General features: G+C 41.9%; 2 protein-coding genes across 2 annotated transcripts in view; one reads left to right on the top strand and one right to left on the bottom strand.

The window, feature by feature from the left end:
• The window catches only part of LOC123760680 (deoxynucleoside triphosphate triphosphohydrolase SAMHD1-like), a 277,020-nt gene that overhangs the window by 236,379 nt on the left and 25,427 nt on the right, over nt 1-15,214 (bottom strand). Inside the window, exons 2-3 of the mRNA XM_069328381.1 lie at nt 11,468-11,630; nt 8,802-8,876 (exon numbers count right to left, since the gene is read on the bottom strand). Coding sequence (XP_069184482.1) covers nt 8,802-8,876; nt 11,468-11,574 — 182 coding nt within the window. The 5' untranslated portion in view covers nt 11,575-11,630. The remainder of the gene's footprint in view (nt 1-8,801; nt 8,877-11,467; nt 11,631-15,214) is intronic.
• On the top strand, nt 12,432-13,333 carry LOC138367324 (homeobox-like protein HDP1). The gene is made up of 2 exons (XM_069328755.1): nt 12,432-12,760; nt 12,934-13,333. The coding sequence occupies exons 1-2, from the start codon at nt 12,432-12,434 to the stop codon at nt 13,331-13,333; spliced, it is 729 nt and encodes a 242-aa protein (XP_069184856.1).

The raw sequence follows: 15,214 nt of genomic DNA on the forward strand, positions 1-15,214 counted from the left end.
ATAGTAACAGAACGAGGGGACATGGATGGAAGCTTGAAACTCAGATGAGTCACAGAGATGTTAGGAAGTTTTCTTTTAGCGTGAGAGTAGTGGGAAAATGGAATGCACTTCAGGAATAGGTTGTGGAAGCAAATATTATTCATAATTTTAAAACCAGGTATGATAGGGAAATGGCACAGGAGTCATTGCTGTAAACAACCGATGCTCGAAAGGCGGGATCCAAGAGTCAATGCTCGATCCTGCAGACACAACTAGGTGAGTACAACTAGGTGAGTACACGCACACTTTAAAAAGGGTAACAGACAAGAGGCACTGAACTACAGGCCAGTGTCCTTAACTTGTATACCATGCAAGGTGATGGAGAAGATTGTGAGAAAAAACCTAGTAACACATCTGGAGAGAAGAGACTTCGTGACAACCCATCAACATGGGTTCAGGGAAAGTAAATCTTGCCTTACAGGCTTTATAGAATTCTACGATCAGGTGACAAAGATTAAGCAAGAAAGAGAAGGATGGGCGGACTGCATTTTTTTTGGACTGTCGGAAAGCCTTTGACACAGTACCCCATAAAAGGTTGATGCATAAGCTGGAGAAACAGGCAGGAGTAACTGGTAGGGCGCTCCAGTGGATAAGGGAGTACCTAAGCAATAGGAAGCAGAGAGTTATAGTGAGGGGTGAGACCTCAGAATGGCGTGAAGTCACCAGTGGAGTCCCACAGGGCTCTGTGCTTGGACCTATCCTGTTTCTGATATACGTAAATGATCTCCCAGAGGGTATAGACTCATTCCTCTCAATGTTTGCTGACGACGCCAAAATTATGAGAAGGATTAAGACAGAGGACAGCTTGAGGCTTCAAGAAGACCTGGACAAGCTGCAGGAACGGTCGAACAAATGGCTGTTAGAGTTTAACCAAAGCAAATGTAATGTAATGAAGATAGGGGTAGGAAGAAGGAGACCAGATACAAGGTATCACTTGGGAGATGAAATACTTCAAGAGTCAGAGAGAGAGAAAGACCTGGGGGTTGATATCACGCCAGACCTGTCCCCTGAAACTCATATCAAGAGGATAACATCAGCAGCATATGCCAGGTTGGCTAACATAAGAACGGCCTTTAGAGACTTGTGTAAGGAATCTTTCAGAACATTATATACCACATATGTCAGACCAATCCTGGAGTATGCGGCTCCAGCATGGAGTCCATATCTAGTCAAGCATAAGACTAAACTGGAAAAGGTTCAAAGGTTTGCCACCAGACTAGTACCCGAGCTGAGAGGTATGAGCTACGAGGAGAGACTACGGGAATTGAACCTCACTTCGTTGGAAGACAGAAGAGTTAGGGGGGACATGATCACCACATTCAAGATTCTCAAGGGAATCGACAGGGTTGATAAAGACAGGCTATTTAACACAAGGGGCACACGCACTAGGGGACACAGGTGGAAACTGAGTGCCCAAATGAGCCACAGAGATACTAGAAAGAACTTTTTTAGTGTCAGAGTGGTTGGCAAATGGAATGCATTAGGAAGTAATGTGGTGGAGGCTGACTCCATACACAGTTTCAAGTGTAGATATGATAGAGCCCAATAGGCTCAGGAACCTGTACACCTGTTGATTGACGGTTGAGAGGCGGGACCAAAGAGCCAGAGCTCACGCCCCGCAAGCACAACTTGGTGAGTACAACTAGGTGAGTACACTAGGGGTGGTTCTAGATAGAAAACTATCACCTGAGGACCACACAAAGAATATTGTGCGAGGAACCTATGCCACGCTTTCTAACTTCAGAATTGCTTTTAAATACATGGATGGCGATATACTAAAGAAATTGTTGACGACTTTTGTTAGGCCAAAGCTAGAATATGCAGCAGTTGTGTGGTGCCCATATCTTAAGAAGCACATCAACAAACTAGAAAAGTTGCAAAGACATGCTACTAAGTGGCTCCTAGAACTGAAGGGCAAGAGCTACGAGGAGAGGTTATAGGCATTAAATATGCCAAAATTAGAAGACAGAAGGAAAAAAGGTGATATGATCATTACATACAAAATAGTAACAGGAATTTATAAATTCGATAGGGAAGATTTCCTGAGACCTGGAACTTTAAGAACAAGAGGTCATAGATTTAAACTAGTTAAACACAGATGCCGAAGAAATATAAGAAAATACACTTTCGCAAACAGAGTGGTAGACGGTTGGAACAAGTTAGGGGAGAAGGTGGTGGAGGCCAAGACCGTCAGTAGTTTCAAAGCGTTATATGACAAAGAGTGCTGGGAAGACGGGACACCACGAGCGTAGCTCTCATCCTGTAACTACACTTAGGTAATTACACACACACACACACACACACACACACACACACACACACACACACACACACACACACACACACACACACACACACACACACACACACACACACACACACACAGGAGGTCTTCACCTTAGAGCAAGGATAAATTCCAGAGATAAGAGAGGGAATAGTTAACCAGGAACCATTGGAAGAGTTTGAGATTGCCAGGGGGGAAGTAAGGAAGTGTTTACTAGAGTTGGATGTGACAAAGGCTATAGGCCCAGATGGAATCTCCCCTTGGATACTAAAGGAGAACCCATGACTACTTGTCATGGGTTCGTATCCTGGCCGGGGAGGATTTACTGGGCGCAAATCCTTAACTGTAGCCTCTGTTTAACTCAACAGTAAAATGAGTACTTGGTTGTAAAAACGATTCGTCGCGGCGAGGATCGTATTCAAGGGACCTGCCCGAAACGCGACGCGTACTATTGGCTGTACAAGAATGTAACAACTCTTGTATATATCTCAAAAAGGAAGGAGCAGAAGAACTGTGCCTTCCACTCTCCATAGTGTATAACAAATCACTGGCAACAGGGGAACTGCCAGAAATTTGGAAAGCAGCTAATGTAGTCCCGATGTACAAGAAAGGAGATAGACAGGAGGCACTGAACTACAGGCTAGTGTCCCTAACCTGCATACCATGCAAGCTGATAGAGAAAATTGTGCGAGGAAAGCTAGTGGAGCATCTGGAGCGAAAGATCTTTGTAACACAGCATCAACATGGGTTCAGGGATGGCAAGCCTTGCCTCACAGAGTTACTTGAACTCTATGACCAGGCAACAAAAATCAAGCAAGAAAGAGAAGGGTGAGCTGACTGCATATTTTCGGATTGCCAGAAAGCGTTTGATACAGTACCACACAAGAGGCTAGTGAAAAAGCTGGAGATGCAGGCTGGAGTGAAAGGGAAGGTACTCCATTGGATAAAGGGAGTCTCCGAAGCAACAGGAGACAACGAGTCAGTGTGAGGGGTGAGGTCTCAGATTGGCGAGACGTTACAAGTGGAGTCCCGCAGGGGACAGTCCTTGGACCTATACTGTTTCTGATATATGTAAATGATCTCCCAGAGGGTATAGACTCGTTTCTCTCAATGTTTAATGATGATGCAAAAATTATGAGGATGATTGAAACAGAGGATGATAGTAGGAGGATACAAGATGACCTAGACAGACTGAATGAATGATCAAACAAATGACTGTTAAAATTCAATCTGATTAAATGCGAAGTAATGAAAATAGGCGGTGGAAACAGGAGGCCAGACACAGGATACAGAATTGGAGATGAAGTACTTAATGAAACGGACAGAGAGAGAAAGATCTAGAAGTTGATATCACACCAAACCTGTCTCCTGAAGCCCACATAAAAATAATTACGTCTGCGGTATATGCGAGGCTGGCTAACATCCGAACAGCCTTCAGGAACCTGTGTAAGGAATCATTCACAATCTTGTATACCACATATGTAAGATCAATCCTGGAATATGCGGCCCCAGCATGGAGCCCGTACCTTGTCAAGCACAAGACGAAGCTGGAAAAAAGGTGAAAAGAAAGAAAGAACACACACACACAATCACAAACATACACACATATACACAGATTTGGTAACACGTCTGTGTGAAACTGACCATTCTAAACCTCACCCCCTCACCTTTCTACCCTCTTACTCCCTCATAACACCTCTCCCCTTAAGCACAAACCCACTCTCCCACCTCCCTCTCTCTCTCTCACCTTCGCTCATTCTCTCACTCTCTCCATCTTTCTCCTTCTCACCCCCTCTCTCCCTCCACCCCTCTCTCTCTCACAGCATATCTCTATCTCTCTCTCCCCCAGTATCTCTCTCTCTTTCTCTCTTTCTCTCTCTCTCTCTCTCTCTCTCTCTCTCTCTCTCTCTCTCTCTCTCTCTCTCTCTCTCTCTCTCTCTCTCTCTCTCTCTCTCTCTCTCTCTCTCTCTCTCTCTCTCTCTCTCTCTCTCTCTCTCTCTCTCTCCCTCTCTCTCCCCTTCCCTCTCTCTCTCTCTCTCTCTCTCTCTCTCTCTCTCTCTCTCTCTCTCTCTCTCTCTCTCTCTCTCTCTCTCTCTCTCTCTCTCTCTCTCTCTCTCTCTCTCTCTCTCTCTCTCTCTCTCTCTCTCTCTCACCCTCTCTCACCCTCTCTCTCACCCTCTCTCACCCTCTCTCTCACCCTCTCTCACCCTCTCTCTCACCCTCTCTCTCACCCTCTCTCACCCTCTCTCTCACCCTCTCTCACCCTCTCTCTCACCCTCTCTCACCCTCTCTCTCACCCTCTCTCTCGCTCCCTCTCTGCTCCCCTCTTGGCAAACCCTATCACAACATAGTAGGAAAAGGGACTTACATGGCAGGGAGATGCACCAAGGGCACAAGGGAAAGTCAATGTGACCAAATGAAGGAAATGTTTGCCCAAGTTTGAGAGGAAATCGGGAGGGAAATGCAGGAAATGAAGAATAAAATAAGCAACCTGCAATCCAGCTAACAGGAACAAAGGAGGAGATAAAACCCTCACAGAGAGCAATACTAAGGCTGAGGCTCAGATAATCATCTAAAGAGAAAATGGAAATGGTGCATTGGAAGGGAATGCCATTGTACAAGCAATATTTTCAGAAATGCTGAAAAAGAACTCAGAAGCAATGTCCACAGTGAGGAAGGTTGCCATGAAAGCAGCCACCTCACAGGATGCGGCATGCTCCACTAGCCAGCTGCTGGAAAGAAACATATCAGTGGTAGCTGTGGGTATTAAAGAGCAGGAAGGCTCTAATAGGACAGAATGGAATGATAAAGACAGAGCGGCAGTGAATGAAATACTGAAGGGGTTAGAAATGGAAGGAGCTGAACGTAACATTTAGAAGGTTTTCAGGTTAGGCTGGTACAACAAGGACAGAGACTGCATGATAAAGATAGTGTCTGCAAACGAGACCACAATGGAGAATATTCTAGCAAGGAAGAGCCAACTGCAATATGTGGGGAGAATTAAAAAAGTATTCCTCCAGAGGGACATGACGAGGGAGGAGTGAGCCATGGCGGCAAAAGCAAGGAAGAAGCACAGGGTGAGAGGAGAAAACCAGGAAATCACAGCTCCCAGCACAACATCCCCAGAGGTGGGGGGGGGGGGGGAGCCCACAACCAACAACCCAAATCACCAGAGGGGAGGGAAACTCCACCACCCTCCTCTGTATAGAAACCTTCCCTATCCTGAACCTTGCATGTCCCCGCTCAAATGCTCACCCAACCCTCCCTCCCATCTCACCCCATTCCTACCCTTCTACCCTTCCCCCCCCCCTCCCACCATGGTCCCCCCTCCCCCTTTTCCTCCCTGTCCCCCTCCCCCTTCATTCCATACCCTCCCTGTCCCCCCTCCTTCACTTGACCCCTCACCCCAGTATCTTCTGAGACACTGTTATCCACCTCACAAATCCTCACACCAATGGAACAGCTTCCCCCATCAGCATAACGCTCACAAAGAAGGGGTCATGAGAAGGAACAGAAGAAAGGGAGTTTCAAGGCATTGTACACTAACATAGATGGGAGTACAAATAAAACAAATGAACTTGGAGAAAGTGTACTAGAAGAAAACCAAGACATAATAGCACTCACAGAAATAAAGCTAACAAAAATCATAGCAAATGCAGTGTTTCCACAAGACTACTGTGCAGCTCTGCTGGCAAGAAAATTCTTGTGGTTTGAGGAAATAGTTATTCAGGGCTGTGAAGGTTCCAGTGACTACATAACAGGTACCATAGCAATTGGAGGACAAAAAATTACAGTCATAGTCATATATAACACACCACCAAATGACAGAAGACCCAAACAGGAATATGATGGCCACCATTAACATATTAGAGAGAGCAGCTTCTGTTGCTAGAAGAAATGCATCTGGACTACTAATCATGAGAGACTTCAACTACGGGAAGATAGATCGGGAGAACAGAGACCCACATGGAGGACCAGACACATGGAGAGCTAAGCTGCTGGACGTGGCAACAAGAAACTTTCTAAGCCAACACATCAAGGGACTAACAAGAATTAGAGGGGAAGATGAACAAGCTATGCTTGATCTGATATTTACCCTAAATGAGTGGGATATAAGGGAAGTTAAGATGGAAGCAGTCTTGGGAATGAGTGATCACAGTGTACTGATCTTTGAGCACCTGGTAGAGCTAGGATTTATCTCCCCCCAAACAGAACTAGGAAACAATAGGCTGGAGTACCGAAAGGGGAATTATGAGGAGATGAGAAGTTTCCTAAGAGATATACCATGGAACACAGAACTCAGAGCTAAGTCTGTACAAGACATGATGGACAATGTCACCCAAAAGTGTCAGGCGGTAGTAAACAGGTTTATCCCGGCACAAAAGGAAAAATTCGAGTAGTAAAAGAAGAATCCGTGGTTTAATAGAGCATGTATGAAAGCAAAGGAACTGAACAAAAGGGCGTGGAGGAACTTCAAAAAACACAACACGAGAAAGCAGAGAGATATGCCAGAGAACCAGGAATGAGTCTGTTAAACTGAGAAGAGAAGCAGAGAAAATTATGAAAATGATATACCAAACAAAGCCAAGACCGAACCAAAGCTACTCCACAGTCACATCAGGAGAAAAACAACAGTGAAAGAACAGGTGATGAAACTTAGAACGGGTAAGTATACAGAGAATGACAAAGAGGTGTGTTGAGAAGACGTCAACAAGAGGTTCCAGGAGGTCTTCACAACAGAACAAGGTGAGGTCACTGTGGTAGGAGAGGTGGCAGTAAACCAGGCGGCTTTGGAAGGGTTTGAAATTACAAGAGATGAGGTCAAGAGACACCTTTTGGATCTGGATGTGAGAAAGGCTGTTGGTCCGGACGGAATCTCACTATGGGTATTGAAAGAGTGTGCAGAGGCACTTTGCTTGCCACTCTCCATAGTGTATAATAGATCACTGGAAACGGGAGACCTACCAGAAATATGGAAGACGGCTAATGTGGTCCCAATATACAAGAAGATTGACAGAGAAGAGGCACAGAACTACTGGCCAGTGTCCTTGACTTGTATACCATGCAAGGTGATGGAGAAGATCGTGAGAAAAAACCTAGTAACACATCTGGAGAAAAGGGACTTCGTGACAAATCGCCAACATGGGTTCAGGGAGGATAAGTCTAGCCTGACTGGCTTAATAGAATTCTACGACTAGGTGACAAAGATTATGCAAGAAAGAGAAGGCTGGGCGTACTACATTTTCTTGGATTGTCGGAAAGCCTTTGACTCAGTACACCATAAGAGGCTGGTACATAAGCTGGAGAGACAGGCAGAAATAACTGGCAAGGTACTCCAGTAGATAATGGAGTACCTAAGCAATAGGAAACAGAGTTACAGTGAGGGGTGAGACCTAAGATTGGCGTGAAGTCATCAGTGGAGTCCCACAGGGGTCTGTACTCGGTCCTATCCTGTTTCTGATGTACGTAAATGATCTCCCGGAGGGTATAGACTCATTCTTCTCAATGTTTGTTGACGATGCCAAAATTATGAGAAGGGTTAAGACAGAGGAGAACTGCTGGAGGGTTCAAGAAGACCTGGATAAACTGAAGGGAATGGTCGAACAAAAGGTTGTTTGAGTTTAACCCAAACAAATGAAGTGTAATGACGATAGGTGCAGGGAGCAAGAGGCCAGATAAAGGTATCATTTGGAAGATGAAATTCTTCAAGAGTCAGAGAGAGGGAAAGACTTGGTGGTTGATATCAGACCTGTCCCATGAAGCCCATATCAGGAGGTCATCAGCGGCATATGCCAGGTTGGCCAACATAAGAACGGCCTTTAGAAACTTGTGTAAGGAATCATAAAGAACTTTGTATACCACATATGTCAAAAAAATCCTGGGGTATGCGGCTCCAGCATGGAGTCCATGTCTAGTCAAGTATAAGACTTAACTGTAAAAGGTTCAAAGATTTGCCACCAGACTGGTACTCGAACTGAGAGGTATGAGCTACGAGGAGAGACTACGGGAATTAAACCTAATGTTGCTGGAAGACAGGAGAGTTAAGGGGGACATGATCACCACATACAAGATTCTGAAAGGAATTAATATGGTAGATAAAGACTGTCTATTTAATACAAGTGGCACACGCACTACGGGACACAGGTGGAAATTGAGTGCTCAAATGAGCCACAGAGATATTAGAAAGAACTTTTTTAGTATCAGAGTGGTTGACAAATGGAATGCAATTGGAAGTGATGTGGTGGAGACAGGCTCTATACACAGCTTCATGTGTATATATGATAGAGCCAAATAGGCTAAGGAACCTGTACATCAGTTGATGTACAGACACTACTCTCAGACTAATCTGTTCTTACTCTCTACGAGTCTACATGTCACGTGTCTACGTGAAAGTTTACGTGTAGACTCTCAACTAATCTGTTCTTACAGTGTGAGTTACTTTGAGACGTAAAGACGTCATGGTAAAAGGGTAACTTACCCTATAGAGTGTTCGTAGCGGTTGTGGGCAGCGGCCGGGTACACGAAGTAAGTTACCCCCAACTGCTTCAGGTATCTGTAAGAATATTGACTTATGTAAGCATATATATATATATATATATATATATATATATATATATATATAGTAAATATATAGTATATATATATATATATATATTTATATATATATATATATATATATATATATATATATATATATGTATATATATATATATATATATATATATATATATATATATATATATATGTATATATATATATTATATATATATATATTATTAAATATGACCGAAATAGTATGATTAATAATTCTAACACGAATTTCTCAATATTTCTTATGTTTCTTTTCACTGCCGATGGTAATTGAAAAATCAATTCTCCAAAATTCATTTTTATTTCTAGTCTGACGCGACACTTGAACGCGTTTCGTAATAATTTATTACATTTTCAAAGACTTTTAGTTTACACACACACAACTATAACCTGCAAACACTAAACAGAGTTCTTACTACGCTATGATTTAAACAGCTTTCATTTTATACCCGCATTTTGGGTGAGGTGATATGTTACAACAGTTTTGGATGAGGTGAACAAAACTTTCAACACAGGACAGAACACAAAACAATGGGTATTAATTGGGTATTAATTGGGTAAATTGAAGGTAAGGATGGTAGTAACTGCAAAGGGCCTATTGGCCCATATTTCTTGATGCTTCTATATTGGTGCGGAGTCTTGAAGTGGGTAGAATATAGTTGTGCATTAATTGGCTGTTGATTGCTGGTGTTGACTTCTTGATGTGTAGTGCCTCGCAGATGTCAAGCCGCCTGCTATCGATGTATCTATCGATGATTTCTGTGTTGTTTGCTAAGATTTCTCTGGTGATGGTCTGGTTGTGGGAAGAGATTATATGTTCCTTAATGGAGCCCTGTTGCTTATGCATCGTTAATCGCCTGGAAAGAGATGTTGTTGTCTTGCCTATATACTGAGTTCTTTGAGGCTTACAGTCCCCAAGTGGGCATTTGAAGGCATAGACGTTGTTGGTCTCTTTTAAAGCGTTCTGCTTTGTGTTTGGAGAGTTTCTCATGAGTAGGTTGGCCGTTTTTTGGTTTTATAGTAAATCGTCAGTTGTATCTTCTGATTTCTGTCATAAGGGATAAATGTGGGGTGAAACATAAGAACATAAGAATAGAGGTTACTGCAGAAGGCTTATTGGCCCATACGAGGCAGCTTCTATCTACATACAAAGATTAATCAAGTGTAATTGGCCTGTTATGTTGAACATTGTCTTCTGTGTTGGCATCGTTATGTTCTGGTCTTGTCCTTACTCTCATGGTGGGTAGAGTAAATAGTTCCGTGATTTGGGTGTTCATGGTAGGTTGTTCTATTCTTATGTGAATTGCTTCAAGAATTTGTAATCTTCTTGCATCTTGGGTTTTGTCTATTATACAGGTATTTTCGTTCAACATTTCTCTTGTTAGGGTGATGTCATGGGCTTGTCTCATGTGATTCCTAGGGGCACCGGATTGAAGATGGCATGTCAAACACCTCGTTAGCTTGGTCGACGTCATACCTATGTACTTAGATTGAAGGTTACATCCTTCGTGGGGGCAAGTGTGCATGTATACAACGCTTGACTGCTGTAGAGGGTTCTCCGTCGGCTTCGGGCTGTTTTTGATAAGGAGTTCGGAAGTGCTTCTTGGAAGTCTAATATTCTACAAAACCAAGAAGACTTCCAAACTCCTTATCAAAAACAGCCCGAAGCCGACGGAGAACCTTCTACAGCAGTCAAGCGTTGTATACATGTACACTTGCCCCCACGAAGGGTGTAACCGTCAATCTAAGTACATAGGTTCACGAGAGCGGATCAGTGTTTACAAACGCGGAATATTAAGACGTAACATAAAGTGCTTCCAGCCATCAACTCAGCGGTGTCTAAATTGGCAAATATGTTAGCTTAAATAATTTTTGTAGTAATACTCTGTACAATCCTAAAGCCGTGATTGATATGTACTATTGGATGTAATAAAGTAAATACGAAACTTAGCTTTATAATTATACACGTTACATAACCATACTTATGCTGTCTTTCATAGTTACTTCACCCAAGTCAGACTTCACTCTGATTATAAAGTGCGTGTTGGCTCGCCCTGTAATGTTAACATTCTTTAGAGAACATTCAGCCACAGATAATTTAGGTATTCCAGTTAACCATTACCCACTCTTACGATGATAGATCACGAAAGCTGATTTGATATTTTCCTGAAAAATGACGAACGCAGTTAACTATTCGAATGATGAAATGTATATAAATGGGCAAAATGAATCGCCAAAAGGGATTAATGATATACTTGAAACAACCAAATTAATATAGAATGGAATCGAATCAAGCAAACAATTGATAAAGAAAAACATTGGTCACTGGAATATTCAGCGTAGAACACCTGCCGAACAGTTGTATTCTAAGTAAATAGAACATTTGAAGCCCATACCCAGTTACGCTATAAACAGTGAATATACAGGTGCACGAGAGAGAACAATTGGATGTAACAAGGATGCACGTCGCTGAGGCCAGCACGCATACACTTGACTGATTTTTTATGCTCTTAACACTCCAAAAATATTTACGTAATGCAAGTTATTTATTACCTGAGTCTCTGAAACTGTGGGGTGTTGGTGATGGCGACGCAGAGCGGGTCGAGGGAGATGTACCCGTGTACAGCATCCTTCATTAACTTGCCTTTCCTTTTCGACATCCTTTGGCTTGGCACTTTTCCCTGAAGTTGTTTTTCCTCCGTTTCCGATATTCTCTCTGTTGGAGCAAGACAGAAACAATGTTGTGAACTCTGATGTGACTGAAGGTGTATATATTGTGATATGTATATTTAAATTTCTATAAGTTGACCAACATATAATATGACCCATACAGTGTTTTTAAAAAAGGAAATGCGTTCTTTCATGCTGCCTTGTTCACAGTGTTCACAATGTTCACAATGTTCACAATGTTCTTAATGTTAACAATGTTCACAGTGTTCACAATGTTTACAGTGTTTACAGTGTTCACAGTGTTCATAGTGTTCACAGTGTTCATAGTGTTCACAGTGTTCACAGTGTTCACGACGTTCACAGTGTTATTAATGTTCACAGTGTTCACAATGTTCACAGAGTTAACAATGTTAACAGTGTTCACAATGTTCACACTGTTATTAATGTTCACAATGTTCAGTGTTCACAATGTTCACAATGCTCACAATGTTCAGAGTGTTCACAATGTTCAGAGTGTTCACAATGTCAGGAATGTTCACAATGTCAAGAGTGTTCACAGTGTTCACAATGTTCACGGTGTCCACAGTGTTCACAATGTTCACAGCGTTCACAGTGTTCACAATGTCCACAGTGTTCACACTGTTAATAATGTTCACAATGTTCACAGTGTTCTCAATGTTCACAGTGTTCTCAATGTTCAGTGTTCACAGTGTTCACAATGTTCAGTGTTCACAGTGTTCACAGTGTTGACAATGTTCACAGTTTTCTCAATGTTCAGTGTTCACAGTGTTCACAATGTTCAGTATTCACAGTGTTCACAGTGTTGACAATGTTCACAGTGTTCACAATGTTCAGTGTTCACACTGTTAATAATGTTAACAATATTCAGAGTGTTCATAGTGTTCACAATGTTCACAGTGTTCACAATGTTCAAAGTGTTCACAATGTTCTCAATGTTAACAATGTTCACAGTGTTCACAATGTTCACAGTGTTCACACTGTTAATAATGTTCACAATGTTAACAGTGTTCACAATGTTCACAGTGTTCACAATGTTCTCAATGATAACAATGTTCACAGTGTTCACAATGTTCACAGTGTTCACACTGTTAATAATGTTCACAATGTTCACAGTGTTCTCAATGTTCACAGTGTTCTCAATGTTCAGTGTTCACAGTGTTCACAATGTTCAGTGTTCACAGTGTTGACAATGTTCACAGTGTTCTCAATGTTCAGTGTTCACAGTGTTCACAATGTTCAATATTCACAGTGTTCACAGTGTTGACAATGTTCACAGTGTTCACAATGTTCAGTGTTCACACTGTTAATAATGTTAACAATATTCACAGTGTTCACAGTGTTCATAGTGTTCACAATGTTCACAGTGTTCACAATGTTTACAGTGTTCACAATGTTAACAGTGTTCACACGGTTAATAATGTTCACAATGTTCACAGTGTTCACAATGTTAACAATGTTATCCATGTTAACAATGTTCACAGTGTTCACAGTGTTCACAATGTTCACAGTGTTCACAATGTTCACAATGTTAACAATGTTCTCAATGTTAACAATGTTCACAGTGTTCACAATGTTCACAGTGTTCACAATGTTCACAGTGTTCACAATGTTCACAATGTTAACAATGTTCTCAATGTAAACAATGTTCACAGTGTTCACAATGTTCACAATGTTCACAATGTTCACAGTGTTCACAATATTCACAATGTTCAGTGTTCACAGTGTTGACAATGTTCACAATGTTCACACTGTTAATAATGTTCATATTGTTCACAGTGTTCCTAGTGTTCACAATGTTCATAATGTTCAGTGTTTACAATGTTCACAGTGTTCACAATGTTAACAATGTTCTCAATGTTAACAATGCTCACAGTGTTCACAATGTTCACAGTGTTCACAATGTTCACAGTGTTCATAGTGTTCACAATATTCACAATGTTCAGTGTTCACAGTGTTCACAATGTTAACAATGTTCACAGAATTCACAGTGTTCCCAGTGTTCACACTGTTAATAATGTTCACAATGTTCACAGTGTTCATAGTGTTCACAATGTTCAAAATGCTCACAGTGTTCATAGTGTTCACAATGTTCACAGTGTTCACAAGGTTCAGTGTTCACAATGTTCAGTGTTCATAAAGTTTACAATGTTCACAGTGTTCACAATGTTTACAATGTTCAGTGTTCACAATATTCACAATGTTCACAATGTTCAGTGTTCACAATGTACACAAAGTTCACAATGTTACCCATGTTTACAATGCTCACAGTATTCTCAATGTTCACAATGATAACATTGTTCAGTGTTCACAATGTTAACATTGTTCAGTGTTCACAATGTTAACAGTGTTCACAATGTTCAGTGTTCACAATGATCACAGTGTTCACTATGTTCACAATGTTAACATTGTTCAGTGTTCACAATGTTCACAATATTCACCATGTTCACAATGTTAACATTGTTCAGTGTTCACAATATTCACAATGTTCACAGTGTTCAAAATGTTAACACTGTTCACAATGAAATCGCATCAACTTGTTGTGTCAATGAGAAAATTTTTAGGAGCGAAGAAGAGAATTCGACCCGCTCACTTTGTACTCCCAAGTACACACCCTAGACCACATCACCAATACATGGTCCAATACAATGCAACCTGGGATTCCACTGAATCCTCTAGGGGTACTGAGGCTTCCAACTGAAAATTCAGGCAGCGTTTCACGCATTGTCCGCCTGCATTCTGGCATTGACTGCCTGCACTCCAGTAGCTTTTTCTTTTCCTGTTTTGCGTGCAACGGTCTTCAGAAATAACGCTTTCGCTGTGTACTACCTGTCCTCTTAAAAATAACGTCGCTTGTGGCCGTTTGCCCGGTTGGCCGAAAGTGGACGTAATTTGAAAATGAGAAAAAATAAAATTAAATATGAGATTTTTTTTTTCAACAACAGTTAGCTAAGGGTCCTCAGGTAGGTTAGGTGGGCAGGAAATTCTCATAAAGTTTCAAAACGTTATGTAAAAGTTAATTAAAAGTTTCCTCTCCTAACCTTTCCTAGTAGGCCGGACGACTCAAATAGAAAACGGGACAGTACGTCACTTTTGTGAGTCGATTTCATTTCAAATTACATCCACTTTTGGCCTTAGCGCGCATACGAGCCAAAAGCGACGTTATTTTTAAGAGGACAGGTTGGTCATACAACACTGTAGGTCGTAATTAATTTGAATATATCCAGAATATTCCGGCAAAATCCTTTTGTCATATTATTTCTTTTACAGGTCAATAATATGGCAGCTGTGAAGCAGGTACCACAGCCAGCACTTGCCTCTCAGAACTGGGTAGTTACAGCAACTATGAGAAAAAGGTAGTTAGAGCAACAGCCCACGAGAGACCCAGGGACGCAGCGAGCACCTTAAACCCCTCGTACACGTCCAGCACCAGGAACGCTCCCAAAGTCTCGTCAGATAGTGGCAAAACGCACCTAGTATCACACTGGGATGTCTCCAGGCAGTGTATACGGGTCCCCATCACAACTGTGTGTTTGTGTACTCACTAACACACCACACTTTGCTTAGTGGGGGGGGGGCTCAAGGCTCACCAACCTCTGGATAATTATTAGG

This window comes from Procambarus clarkii, chromosome 21 (assembly GCF_040958095.1).
Source record: "Procambarus clarkii isolate CNS0578487 chromosome 21, FALCON_Pclarkii_2.0, whole genome shotgun sequence".
Taxonomy (NCBI): Eukaryota; Metazoa; Arthropoda; class Malacostraca; order Decapoda; family Cambaridae; genus Procambarus; species Procambarus clarkii.